The sequence below is a fragment of the Malurus melanocephalus genome, unplaced genomic scaffold, assembly GCF_030028575.1.
Source record: "Malurus melanocephalus ecotype Western Australia unplaced genomic scaffold, MMel_1.1 scaffold_61, whole genome shotgun sequence".
Lineage (NCBI taxonomy): Eukaryota > Metazoa > Chordata > Aves > Passeriformes > Maluridae > Malurus > Malurus melanocephalus.
In genome coordinates, this window is record NW_026623293.1 from 1,186,845 (window position 1) to 1,200,957 (window position 14,113).

At 36.9% G+C, this 14,113-nt stretch overlaps 1 protein-coding gene across 1 annotated transcript in view; it reads right to left on the reverse strand.

Annotated features, from left to right (window-relative positions):
• UBAC2 (UBA domain containing 2) overlaps positions 1-14,113 on the reverse strand; it is an 88,803-nt gene that overhangs the window by 22,665 nt on the left and 52,025 nt on the right. The window contains exons 5-6 of the mRNA XM_057366184.1: positions 8,642-8,765; positions 6,705-6,752 (exon numbers count right to left, since the gene is read on the reverse strand). Of these exons, the coding sequence (XP_057222167.1) occupies positions 6,705-6,752; positions 8,642-8,765 (172 nt within the window). The remainder of the gene's footprint in view (positions 1-6,704; positions 6,753-8,641; positions 8,766-14,113) is intronic.

Below are 14,113 nucleotides of genomic sequence, written 5' to 3' on the forward strand. Positions count from 1 at the left end.
ATTTGCTTAATCCTTAGTATGTTCAGAATTCTATACAACTAGAATCAAAACATGGGTAGAAGCTTGTGTCAGGAATCTGTATTTATCTTCATTAGAGAAAGCATTTCTCAAACCAAGAGGGATTGTGTGAAAACCACCCAACAAATAGTACTACACATGTAGTTTCAGCTTCTGTTACAATTGTCACAGATTATTCTGTCTGAGTTTCCTTTTTGGAAATTGCTACAAATACTATAAACAGCCTTCTGCAATAGTTACCCTTGAGAGAAAATAAGATCATAATGATACCAAAATATTTCTCTTCAATTTTGTTTCCACTTGATTTCGCTCATAAATTTTCCAGACACCTTGAAATGAGTTCCTCAATGCTTCATTGGTCAGATGGAATTATTAGCAGCTAAAAAACATTGTGTATTTGCAAGCATGACTGTACTGCCATTTCAGCACAATACAGCTATTCTTAACTTGTACTTGTGTCCTAAGCATAGGTTCCCTTGGTCTCTGCCAGCATTCTGTAGGTGATCATTATCATATTGTTAACCAAGTCTCTTTAATTAAAAGATCAGGATTTGATTAATCTGACCCAACACATATATGTGTAATTTAAAAGCCTAGTTATGAACTGATTATTTAAAGTTGGTTTCATAGTCAACAGAGACAAATGGGCACTCTTAGGATGCAAGTCATCCTTGGCACATGCCCCCAAAGTACTCACACAGCTGAATTACTCTCATGGATTCCCACTCTGAAAAAAAATGGTAACACTTCTGCCAAAAAAGCAAATGTTGATAGAAAATCTAATTCCTAAACCAGTTGGCCTAGCTGAGCAAACAGACCATATTTTGGACATAGAAAYTCTTCCTCTGATCTACGAGAGAAACTTAGAAGCGAAATGTAAACTGAAAACTAATATCCATTTTTCTACAGGATCTTAGAAGCCTTAGATATGAAAGACACAGTATCTTATAACACATTATTAGCTTTTCTTATCCTTTCTCACTACTTTCTCTTTCTTCCAAAGTCAGCAATATCTGCATTTCCCTCCTCCCCAGACAGTTACAACCTCACTTCCACACCAACATCCCCTGTATTCCAGATGAGCGAGCTCGTGTTTTCTCAGAAGCTCAAACTGATGCAGGAATAAGTGCTGGTAACTTTGTTGTCAGGTGTTTACATCCTGATGTGGGCAAGGTGTTCCCACCACAGGGCATKAAGTCAATCCAGTCAGTAGAATATAGAGACACCATCTCACACTAAGTCACCTTACAGTCACTCTGCTGAACACTGAGCATTGTCCACAAATACTTCTCAACAGATTTGGGGAGGATTCAACACATATGTATGTACATGTGGATATCTGCATTTGCCCTGAAGTTTTGTGTTTCTTTTTAGACAGTGTTTCTTTTTCATTTTCTAAGCTTTGTTCTCCTATTGCTCTTCCATTTCTTGTTTCAGGCTATGCACTTCACAAGCCATGCATTGCTGAGGTTGCAGCTGGAGTACTGAGTTAGTTCTGCACTTCCTGGCAAAGGAGACATGGACTTGCTGGAGCAAGTCCAGTGCAGGGCTGCAAAGATGATCAAAGGWYTGGAGCATCTTTCACATGAGGAGAGGCTGAAAGAGGTGGGACCCTTTGTCCCAGGAAAGAGAAAACCCAGGGGTCTGAAGGAAATCGAAGAAGACAAAACCAGGCTTTTCTCAATGGTTCTCAGTGAAAGAAGCAGAGGCAATGGGCACAAACTAAAACATGAGAAGATCCCTCTGAAGAGGGAATTTTTCACTGAGAATTTTTCACTATGAGGTGAATTGACAACTAGCACAGATTGTCCAGGGAGGTGGTACAGTCTCCATCCCTGGAGATACTCAAAAGTCATCAGAATATAATCCTGGGACAAGCYGCTCTGGGTGGCCCTGCCTGAGCAGGGAGGTAGGACCAGATGYTACCCTCAGTGATTCTGTGAACTTCCTGAGTATTTGCTCTCGGGTAGGTAGTTCTATCAGTTGCACAGAAAACACACGGTTTTGCTTAGTTAAGTATTTAAGCATAGGCAGTGTTTTTAATAAGGAGTAGCCTCACTGATATTAGCAATACTACTGACATTTATACTGTAACACYAATGTCAAATATTTACAAATTAACTAGATCCAACATTTAACTAAYATTTACCGAATCCACTTACAATCACAGTTACAAAGAGTTCAAAAAATACAATATTTTGACTAAAGACCTACACAAGACTAAATGTGAATGCCTGAAGAATATCCAGACTAACTGGAGGATGAAGGACAATGCATGGCAGGACATGAACACGGAGGTAATTGCATACATTATCAGACTCTGACCAAAGATTCTCTTTSAGAAAGCATATATTTAATACTAATTTTAAGTATGTTGAAGGGATGATATTTAAAATGTGAATACTATACTTTGGGACAATACAAATGCTTCTGCATTCCTTTCAAAACGTTTTTTAAAACAACGAAGAACTCAGCATGAATTGTTCAAAATCCCTTAAGTAAGATGTGAAAGGGGAAGAACAAAAACAAGAAAATCAATGATTCCTAGGTCTGATCAGATGTTAACTACATAATGCTATTTTTAAGACATGAACTAAAACAATGAAAGTCTGGTTTAATTATTCTGCTCCTCAGCTGCATCACATTTTATACTATAAATACCAATCTTAAAGGACATAAATTCACTATACAAAAACTGAATGAATAACAAGCAGAAAGCATGGATAAAGTTCTTAACACATAAAACTCAAAAGTGCAATCCAAGTACATTCGAGAGCATTTCATAACAGGCATCTGTAGTCTGTTTAAAAATATGTTAGCCACTTCAAAATTATGAGTAATAACTAATGCACTCAAAAAAMCAGAACTGAAATGAAAACCACACACTCAACACCGTCTGAGCTTTCTTTTTTAACCTTAGGCTGTTAAAGTACAAGACTGAAATTACAGGATTTGTATTTTATTTTGTATTTCCAATATCTAAACACAAAAAATACAACTTCTCATACAATCTGAAAAAAGCAAATTYCAGTGTAGCACAGTAACTTGCAGAAAACTCACATTGGGTTTAGTGAAATCTGCAAGTCAAGCAGGGTTTTAGAAACTTTTTAATTTCAGTTTCCTAAGGTTTTAACTGAACTCTACACAAATTCAAGGCAGCTCCACACTTTGATGTGTTCCAAATTTCGAACTTTATGCAATGCCGATCATCTCGCAAACAAATAAAAGAAACAACACTAGATAAGAAGAAAAGCTACAAAACTAAAATCATAGAAAGGGCCTCAAAGACACCTTCCCGCTATGAAACACAACTCTAAGCTACACAGTTACCAAAACCCAWGGCACATGATCTGTCTGATGATGACATTATTGTAGAAAGTGGAGGGAACTGCATGCCTCAGTGGTCATGTCTTCTGCTGRTCACCAAACTGGTCACTAACCTGAGCTTATTTCTTTAGGCAGGTGTGCTGTAGCTATGACATGCCTCTCAAATTTCAATCCTACAGGAGTATAGCAAGGATAAATGAAAAGTGGGAATCCAAGAGATTTTAAAGGGGTGAAAAAAAAAAGAGGGAGAGAAGTTACATAGTAATATAATAATATACATCCAATTAAAGAGGAATACCACTTCCTAAGGTGTTTTGACTGTTTTAAAGAAAGAAAATTAGTGACGAAACTATTTCAGACCCTCATTAAACTGAGTGATATGCACTACATGGAAGAACTTCTGTAAACAGCTACTGAAATAATTTTGGGCATCTCTAGCTTGGTTCCTAATTTTGTGCCACAAACCCCAAAAACTCCTATCAAGAAACAAATCTGGTCTGTATGAACCAGGCATCATATATTCCTGGCAAAATAAATCACAAGAAACTAAATTAGTCTTCTCAATCRTMAGAACATGACAGAKTACTGRTTACACCATATTTGCRAATTTCTTTACAACCTCCTTCTTAMATTCTCTCTTCCTTATAAATAACCATCATGTATTTAAGCAGCATGTTTTACACAACATACCAGAAAATAACACACAAAAAGAATCATAACTGATTGTCCAGTTTCACGTGAGGGGTAAAAAAAACTGCCTTTAAGAGTGTACTCCTGTGCTGATTCACAATTAGATYTAGCAAGATACACCTTATCACAAAGACAGGAACAGCAGACCTTTTGTATCCCAATAATAAAACACRAGCTGTAATTCCTGCAACTGAGAAMAATTCACCATCAAAACTACAAATTATCTCAAATTCCAAGCACCAGACCTAACACCAGGCAACAATGTCTACTTGCACAGAGCCATACACTCATTTCTGTAATGATGGCATCACTCAAAACCACTGAAAACAAGAACTYAAGGCAGTACAATTCCCAGTAGCTCTATACCCTGCCTGGAATTCACAAGAAAGTCTAATGATACTTGCAAGGATGTTACTGAAAAGTGAGATCCTGCTGAATCATGTTCAAATAGTCTAAGAATTTAAATAAACCTAAACCAGGAACACACTGAAGACAAASTGGAAACTGACAGCTCAGAAATTGTTCTAGCACCATCCATTTTAATATTCCACATAAACAGAAGTGCAACAAAAGCTAAACTAGAGAACAGCATTGTAACACACTCATATGAGTGCCTCAGTGATCTTCAGTGCTAAAAATTCAGTGAAGTGTCCAGCAGGCACTGTTGGATAGGTCCATCACACCTATCTAACTTGGTGTTTGTGCATTTACTCATCCTTCATGTACAAATGCATGAAAATTTGAGTCTCTAAAGACTAAGCTAGTAAGGTARAAAAATGTCAAGAGTAGTAAGAATTACATAATAAAGGTTGTCGGATTGACTTAACATTAATTTGACAATCTATTTCCATAATTGTACGTATACATATGTTATCAACTCACTACACTTGTAGTGCTAAAAGGTACCTTTATAGTGTTGCACATCCTTCTTCAGATTATTTAATATACTGGGAAACTTTATTCCTATATCAATTTTTCTCAAAATATGCCAAATTATGATTTCTAACAGAGGATAAAAAGACACTWATTAATCACAGAAATGTGGCAAATATGCCATGGCAAACAACGGCTGAAATTCCTAACATGAATTTCTTGTCAATTGCAGCACTTACTACAAAAAATTGAGGCTGAAAACACACCATCATTGATGATGACTTAATTCATGCTGACTAAAGCAATATAAAAGCTTGAAATGATTTTTTAGCCTTTCTGTTATACAGAAGTAGCTCAATTTAATCCTATAGATTTACACCTAAGTAAAACATACTGTCAACCTGAAATTTTTWAAAAACCCACTAATTTATAACAAATATTACTAAGAAGGTTGAGAAAGTTTCATTATATAGAAGAATTAAAGTTTACAATAGAAGGGAATTAAAATAAGAACTGCATAATATGTTATAAAAAAAAGTTGAGCTATTCTTTATATTTCTATGTAATCAAGTATACATACAGCTTCTGTCATCAGGAAAGAGGGAGTTAAAATGCCTTTCCATTTCTTTCCTTTCCTTCCCTCTCTAATGAACACCTGTTTGAAAGGAAGAGCTATTAAAAGAGCCAGCCGAGTAACAGGAAGGGTAGTGCGTTTGGAGGAAGTCACAGATCCTTCGGTGGGCACAGAGGCTTGGGCTGATTTCCAGGGGAGATAGAATCTGGTTTGTTAGTTGCACTGCTTTCACCAATATTTATAGCAAGATCAAATCATGAACAGACGTCACTGTTTGCTGTTCTGGCACTCTWGTTATTAGTTATCCTGTAAACTCACGGAATACTTTGTAACAGTCACTGCAAATGGTAAGAAACCAAACTAKTGAGTTGCAGCAGCATTTCACCCTGAGCTCAACCCAAATTCAAATTAGTAGGTCCTATTCAGCAAGGACATAATTTGAGTTCTTAAGACTTCATCAACTTAATAATGAACTCCCTTGGAAGTGGCGGCAGTCTCACTGTTTGAAAGTGTTACAGTCTTTTGACCCCAGAAATCAGAGTCTGAACTCCTAATTTCTAAGTTTGTAAAATTTTAAAAGAAACTTATAAATATCTAAAAGATACAGATCTGAAAGATTTAGTACAATCTGTTTCAGCACTAAGTGCCTTACTACTAAGAACAGAGTGAGAAAGGAAAAAGACCACACCTCCCTTATCTGACTGCTGTGAAGAACGTGATTTGTACTCTGGCTGCCATTGTCATTGTGAGAAACAGCTACACTACAGATCTCCTAGGAGAACAGCAAAGCATRAAAAATCCTCACAGCAAAGTTATTAAAACCTGAGTTTTGGAATCAAAGCTTGAGGCTTGCTGAAAACTGAAAAAAAAAAACCAAACCAACAAAAAAACAAACCCAACCCAGGGTACACATTTCTACCATTTCCGCAACAATCTGATTTATAATTGTGAGTGTACAGCTATAACCATGGCAACAAAATTAATTTCAGGCAGAGAATAGTGGCACCCAGAATATATTAACTACCAATTTTGTAATCTGTCAGTTATCACCAGCTAGTCAGTGCTTTAGACATATAAAAGCTGAAGAGGAAAACTTTMTACTTACCAACACAAAATGTTACTTTGTAATTTCTATTCTTTTTGAGTCCAAATATACTGTGCCGATAGCATACCTAACAGAGTGTTTTAAGCAACACATGATTTTTATAACAGTAAGACTTACCAATCCACTTAAGGCTAAAATCCAGATGTAGGAACCAGAGGTTAAGAGCTAGAAGACAAGAGCAGGGATTTAAATTTTTATTTTACRAAGTTGTTGCTATATGAACTACTAAGTTGCAATTTGATATACGCTATGAACTCATCATGACAATGGGAGACRTCAGACATTTACCTCTATTAAAATTCAGTTTAACACTAAAAATAAAAAAAAATGTATTCCAGAAGCAGCAAAGTGGAAAAAACAAAGGGATCCAACAATTGTTCTCCTTTTACAGAACAATACATTTTATTTTCATATAGCTTACTAAGTATAACAGGATGTCAGTTATAGGCTGCACAGAAAAACAAGCCTAAAAGACAGGCTGAAGCAAGGAAATGACTCAGCACCAACAGGAGTTCCAAGCAGACAGGCACTGCAAAGTGAAGCTCTCAGACACACAGTCACAGACAGACTAAGCACAAGTACCAAAATTAAAGAAATAAAGTTCTCACCCAGTGACATATTTGCTGACATGAAATCACAGRAATAAGTTGGAGTGAATTTTTTAAAAAATCCTGATAAGCCAACATGGCAGCCCATTGTTTCTAGCAAAGTATGTGACTAATCAACTGGAAAAGGTTATTATCAACTGAAAAAATGGACTGAAAATTAGACTGATACTGATTACTAAAATGTTTCTGCACAATGTTGACTGAATCATGAGAACACCTTCCCTCTAGAGTTCTGAGTATGGAAAGAGTGACTTGAGATAAGGTCAGAGTTTACAAATGAGGAGAAGGCAAATGAGTCTTCCCTCAGTCTCTGTGTTACGGCACCAACCATTCTGTGCACAGCAGGGAGAGATCCTGCACAGATACAGAGGTTGGAGACAGCACTGATCTGCACTGGAGGTGCTGTGTGTATGAAAGCAAAAGGTGAAAGGATGGAAAAGAGGCCACACAAAAACATGGCTTTCCCAAAGATGTAATAACAGTGGAATTGATGGATTCAGAAGAAAGGAAATAAGATTTCTGAAAGATCAAGAAAATAAGGTGCTGGAACAGAAAGTGAAGGAAATCAAAGGCTGAACAGGAAAAGTCATGAATGAAATRTTCATGTCGAACACTTATTCTGAAACTGACCATTTATTTTAAAACACTCTCTACCACATTTCATTCACATAATTATGGTGTTTTTCCCATCGCTAGTGAGAGAATTACTTTTGAATCCCTGGACTATATAAAAATGAGCCTAACTTCTCATAACTTTGGACATCTTGTACTTTGTAATTCAGGTTGTGACACAAGTGTCCATTCATTTTTAGGCTGCTGGGTTTGGGGTTTTTTAAAAATTTTTTTTGGAACAATTACTGGCTTTCTGTACCAAGTAGCTACATTTTTCCAGTCATATTTCAACARAATACTTTGTGATGTTGCTGTGCTCTATGTTACACTACTTTAAATTACTCATCACATGGTAATGCGTGATATACAAATAAGATTAATTTCTATAAAAGTGAAACTCAGCTAAAACCTTGAACATTTACTAACAGTCCTACCATGAAAAATACTGTATTCCATGGTTTTGTTTGAACTCTAAAAGACAGAAGAAAAATTTACAAATACAAGAAATAAGCAAACTAGAGAGCTGCAAGACACATATGCCAAGCATCAGGTTCCATTTTAATCTCTTTTTGTCTAATTAATTTTATGGAACAAAAAAAAAATAATAGAAGAATTGTCTATTATATTTTCCCATGTAAGACAACACAGGAACAGACAACTTGCTCACCACTTTCAGCATACTAGAAACACATGTTTCTCTATGTTTTAGCAATGGGATAGTTATTAGTTAAATGTATGTTGAATTATGCATCTGAAAGCCAGAAAACTCATAGACAAACATACAGAAATACTAACTCCTATATTAAAAGATGAACAAGCAAGTACATACCATACCTGTAAACCTAATATGTAGACCAGAGACTTGTTTGTGATAGAAAAGTGACCCAATACTTGTGTCACCTGCACTCTTGGAATGGAGGAATAAAATGGAACAAACAGCGCAAACACAGGAGCCAAGCTGCCAAAAAACAAAAAAAAAAAGATATGGATGGTTATAAGACTGACACTAGCAACAGTGGTGTCAAACAATCAAAAGAAGCTAATTCCAAGTACATAATAAACATTACACCACCTTGCAAACAAAGGTCTTCCTTGGGACTCAACAACTAGATAACTTGTGGCATTCAAGGTAATAGATCCATCAGCAAATAAGAACAAGTGACAAAAAGTATTTTATTTCCAATGTTTAGGACTGGAGGCAGAAGAGAGGGAAACATACTTCATCTGAAAGCAGACTCTTTCTATAAAAATACAGCACACAACAAGAACAGCAGACTCTTTCTATAAAAATACAGCACACAACAGAATCTCCTGCATCAGAACAAAACTTCTTTGATTCAATGGACAAATGGCAAGGATTTTACCTTTCCCAAAAGGTTAAGGAAACCACTTCACTTATGTGGCTAAGCTCCTGTTATTTACCCAGACTTWAGGTGTTAGAGGATTGACAATAGAGTGCAGTATCTAAGATGGGAACATTGACAGTTTGATTTAACTTCCCTTTGCCAGTGACTTCCACGGCCCTACAAATAAAACTTCCTTTAGGGTCCTCATCTTAATCACAACACAAGATGTTTATTAAATTTTTAAACCACCATTGGAAGGAGTTTCATAGAAGTTCAGATTTCAAGCACTTTTTGTAATGACCAGATGCCAAGACTGATCTTGTGAACATTAACTAGTGCATTTCWTTCAGACACCCAGAAACAGAGGTTATTTTCCTCACCATAAAACACACAGAAAACTAAACAATATCTTAACACAGGAGAGGCCACAGAAGAACCAATGCCAAAGGCTTGGATATGGGAGATTCTAGAAGAAAAATACTTCCTAGGACAGAGAAGGYGAATTAAAAAAGGTCACTTCAGGTAGACACAATTTGCTGCACCAGAGGAGCTGTGGGGGCTGCAGGCAGGGGAGGCCAACAGCAAAGTGCCATCAGCCCCAGATGAATCCTCAGTCGCAGCTCKGTGCTGTCCCCTGTCCAACAGCAGGTGCAGGGTGCTGCACAGGGTGATTTTTCAGATTGTCAAAACTTTCTAGAGTTGCAGTTCCCACAGGCCTTTACATGAAACAGATCTATCTGTACTCAGTGGGAATTCTGCAAACAGCCCAGACCAGGACCTAAAGAACTTGAACTGTTCACTCAAAAATACATTTCCCTTCCTGAGAAACTACTGATAGCAGTAATCTATGTGAAATGATGGACTGAATATTAAAACTTACATTTCCTGAATAATTGCCAAATGCAACACCCACAGCTATTAAAGAAAAGAAATGCCTTCAAATATTATTTTTATTTATTTAATGGGCTGTGGCTAAAGAGCATTTTGCTATCATTTTGCTTGTTGTATTTGAAGTTCAGCTTACTGAAAAGCTTCCAAAGACTTAAACACAGTTTAATTATAGAAACATTTTTAGTACCATCCATTTGACACAGTCAGATRCACTTGAATGTACACAGAATGTTAACTCAGAAACTAATTAAAAATGTTTGATTTTGCATATAATCCTTCTTACATAAACAAATCTGTATAAACTCACACAACACATTCTTGAAATAAATGGAAATTATTTAAGTTGTAAGAGTCAAAAGGCTGTAAGAAAGCAACATACAAAAATTATTCTTCACCTGAAGTTATTCCATTGTAGACAATATYCACTGAATAAATCACATTTTGTAAGTGAAGATAGAAGAAAAAATACAGAAAAAAATATATTTTCTCTTCTTAGGAAAGTATTTTAAGATTATTTCTGCTACTTTGACCTAATTAACTGAGAGAATACTACGGCTGTGACACGCTTCTGAGGTTTTATTGATCCTGTGATAAATAGTGACTCACACACGGAGATTTCACATGGAAGAGTGCACTCAATCATAAGATGGGAAAGTACAAAAAGTAATTTCCCAAGACTGCAAGTGAATTTGAAAAAGAGAACACTGAAAGGTTCCCTAAATGTTAGTACTCATCATTTATGTCAACAGAGACCRCAGAAAGCACCACCCCAGTCTAGAGGAGCAATGAATGTAATTGAAGTCCAGTGTCTGACACTGCTCAGTCCCCAACAACCCTGAGGAAGTAGAAGAAATCTAGTGATGGGACTTTTCTCCTAAAACAGTAAGTTCATAGGCATCAAAGAGATATGCCTCTAAAAGCATTTGTGTTTGTTTTTAGATAGAGTTCACATCTAATATAAATATTAGATATCATTCTGGTATTGTTTTTTAGTATGTCAAAAATAAGGCCTTCAAAATACGAAAAWTTATTCTGATAAATCTTAAACTTTCACCCTCAACTTTCTTTATAAGATTCTGTACTTTGAAAATTTCCCTTAATATTTTCTCTTGCCTTCAGAATTTTCAACAGTTTACTTATGCCTCATTTTAGAATATCTATATGGGGATGCTGTTTATCTATAGCAGGTCTGTCAAAGAAGTTATCCACGTAATGATAGAATATGGCTGACATATTAAAGGACAACGAAAGGATGGTTAAGGAAAATGTGGACCCATTGGTGAAAAAAGCRACCCAGTGACAAAGGACAAGAAAAAAGCCAGAGCACTCAATGTCTTTTTTAGGTCAGTTTTCATTGGTTAGTTTTGCCCTCATGCCTTGCAGGTCCCTGAGCCTCCTGTGGGACTGGAGCAACACCTGCTGTAAAGGAAGATATTTCACAGGCTTTTGAGCCCAACTGATCCTACAGAGCCAAAAGAACAAGATAGGATGTACTTCAGAGTTCTGAGGGAGGTCGCCAATGCTACAGCACTGAAACATGGGATTAGGGCAAGTTCCGGATGACTGCATAAATGCAAATGTCACACCCATCTTCAAGGAGAGTAAAAAGAGGATTCAGGTAGCCACAAGCCTCACCTCCATCCCTGGGAAAGTTACAGAGCAAATCTCCTAGAAGTCATTGCCAGCTACATGATGGACAAGGCAGCTGCTAATACCCCATATGAATTTACCAAGGGTGACTTGGGTGCTGTGGATAAGGAAGGGGAAGATGGCAAATATTGTGCACTCTGACTTTAGGATGGCCTTTGACTTGGTTTCTTCTTCAGCCCCTAAAGAACAAGGTCAACATGTAGTATATAAACAGATTTGAGGGAATCTGGCTGCACTGCTGAACTCAAAGGGTTCTGATCAGCAGTACAATCTTTACTGGCAACCAATTACCAGCAGCTTCCCTCAGGGATCCACACTGAGATGGATGTTATTTATTGTCTTTATTTAACAATCTGGATGATGGGATAGAGTGAAGCTAGACAAGCTAGTGAGTGAAATCAAATGGGAGGGAGCAGTCAATGCTTTGGAGAGCAGGAACGCCTTCAAGCTGTTCCTTGATGGGCTGGAGAAATGTGAACCGCAGGGAGTTCAACAGAAGTTACTGTGGAGCCATCCATCTGGGTTGGAATAAACTCATGCAGTGGCACAGACTGGCTAGAAAACAGATGTGCAGACAAGGAGCTGGAGAATGAATGTTAGTCAGAAGTTAATCCTCATAGGAAAGGCCAATCCATACAGGGCAGTATCATCAATGTGTTATCATCAGGCCAAGAGAGGTGATTGCACAGCACTTCTGAGCCTGAATGTGAATCATTGTGTCCACTTTAGGGTTTCTTGCTCCAAGAAAAGTATTAATACACTGGAGCAAGTCCAGATGGGGGTAWTGATGGTCCAGCATTGCACCAGGCTGTCCAGAGCTACAACCTCCATCCTCAGAGACACAGCCAGGACACACAGCCCARAATAGCCCATTCTTGTTAGATATGTTTTGAACCCAGGGTAGAACTAGATGACTGCCAGAGGTCCAGTCAGACCTAAGCTACTCTATTACAATCAAAGGCTTGTTTCTGAAGCTCATAATCACTGGAGGAATTTCTGCTCCTGCATTTCACTAGACAGGTATATCCACATACAGTAAATAAAAGGATTGGTTTTTAATTCTTTTATTGATGCCTAATTTGTTGTTTTGTAGCACATATCAGATTCAACAAGAGGAAAACATATTCTTATTGAGGGACTACTTCAATCTTTTCCTTCACTTCTCTTATCCTCTTGTTTTTGCTTTTCCTCTATCTCTTTTAATCTCCTTTCCTGTACTTTCTTTTTGCAGAGACTTTCATCCTAGCCCTTTKTTCATTATACCATGAGAATATCAGGAACTGAGTTTTTGCCCACTTCATATTTAGGAAGTTAATATGAGTSATGTGGGTTAGAAAATAAAGTTTTCAAACAAACCAGAATACTATAAAACTGAAAACTGAATTCTAGAGTTTGAATACACTACATGGATACCGTGATCATCCCGAAGATGTCCCATAGTGGAAGTCTCCAAAATAATTATATCCTCATTTTGAAGAGCATGTTAAATTTGCAATGAAACAGAAACACAGGGGCCAGAGGAGAACATTCTACATGATATAAATTGACGAGATTGGTTCGGTACAGAGAAAAAAGTCCATGACATGTAGAAACAAAAAATCAGAGATGTAAAAATTACTGCCAGAAAAGAAAAAATCAGGGGCAAGTACCTCTTATAAGACAAATGCACTACTTAGAGTCTAAAATGGTGACTATTAAACACTGATTAAAATAAAACTTTAGCACTATCAAATGTATGCACAAAACAGAGGAAAAATTGGTTCTAAAATTCATGAACAAAGGGTTAGAAAGCTAAATAAATGTACCTTCTGTAAAAATACTTGCTGTTTTCAATAGAAGTTCTGTGGGATTAAATTTGTAGAAGTAAGAATGACTCACTGCACTTAGTAATTGCGGTGCTGTGTTTTTCTTCATTCAAGTTCTTAAAAAAACTATTAAACTGACAAATTCACAACCACATTTTCTGGGGGGGATTAAAAATATCACTTAAGAAACAGCTGCAGATAATACAGTAAACAGTGCACTTGCAATTCAAGTTACTATATTACTTCAGTGATCTGCATTCCTACAGTCTGTCCAAACACTGCCATATTTGACTTCAGGTCCCAGCCTCAATTTTGAACATGCTAAATATTCACAACAACATTCCTCAAAATTTAGTAACTCTGTGGAATGTGACCACCCTCTCCCTGTTGGAGCCCAGAACTCAAAGGACCCACCTATTGCACCCAAACCTTTCACTAGACATGAGCATGACACCCCACTGCCTGAGGTCTCTCAATAGCAGCAAAAGCATTTGGCTTTGTTACACAATACTCACTATCTAACCGCCAATATTTCACAGGAAAGCAGCAAGAACACAGAGAAAAAAAAAAAAAACAAACAAAAAAAAAAAAAAAAAAAAGTGGAGCCATTCTCA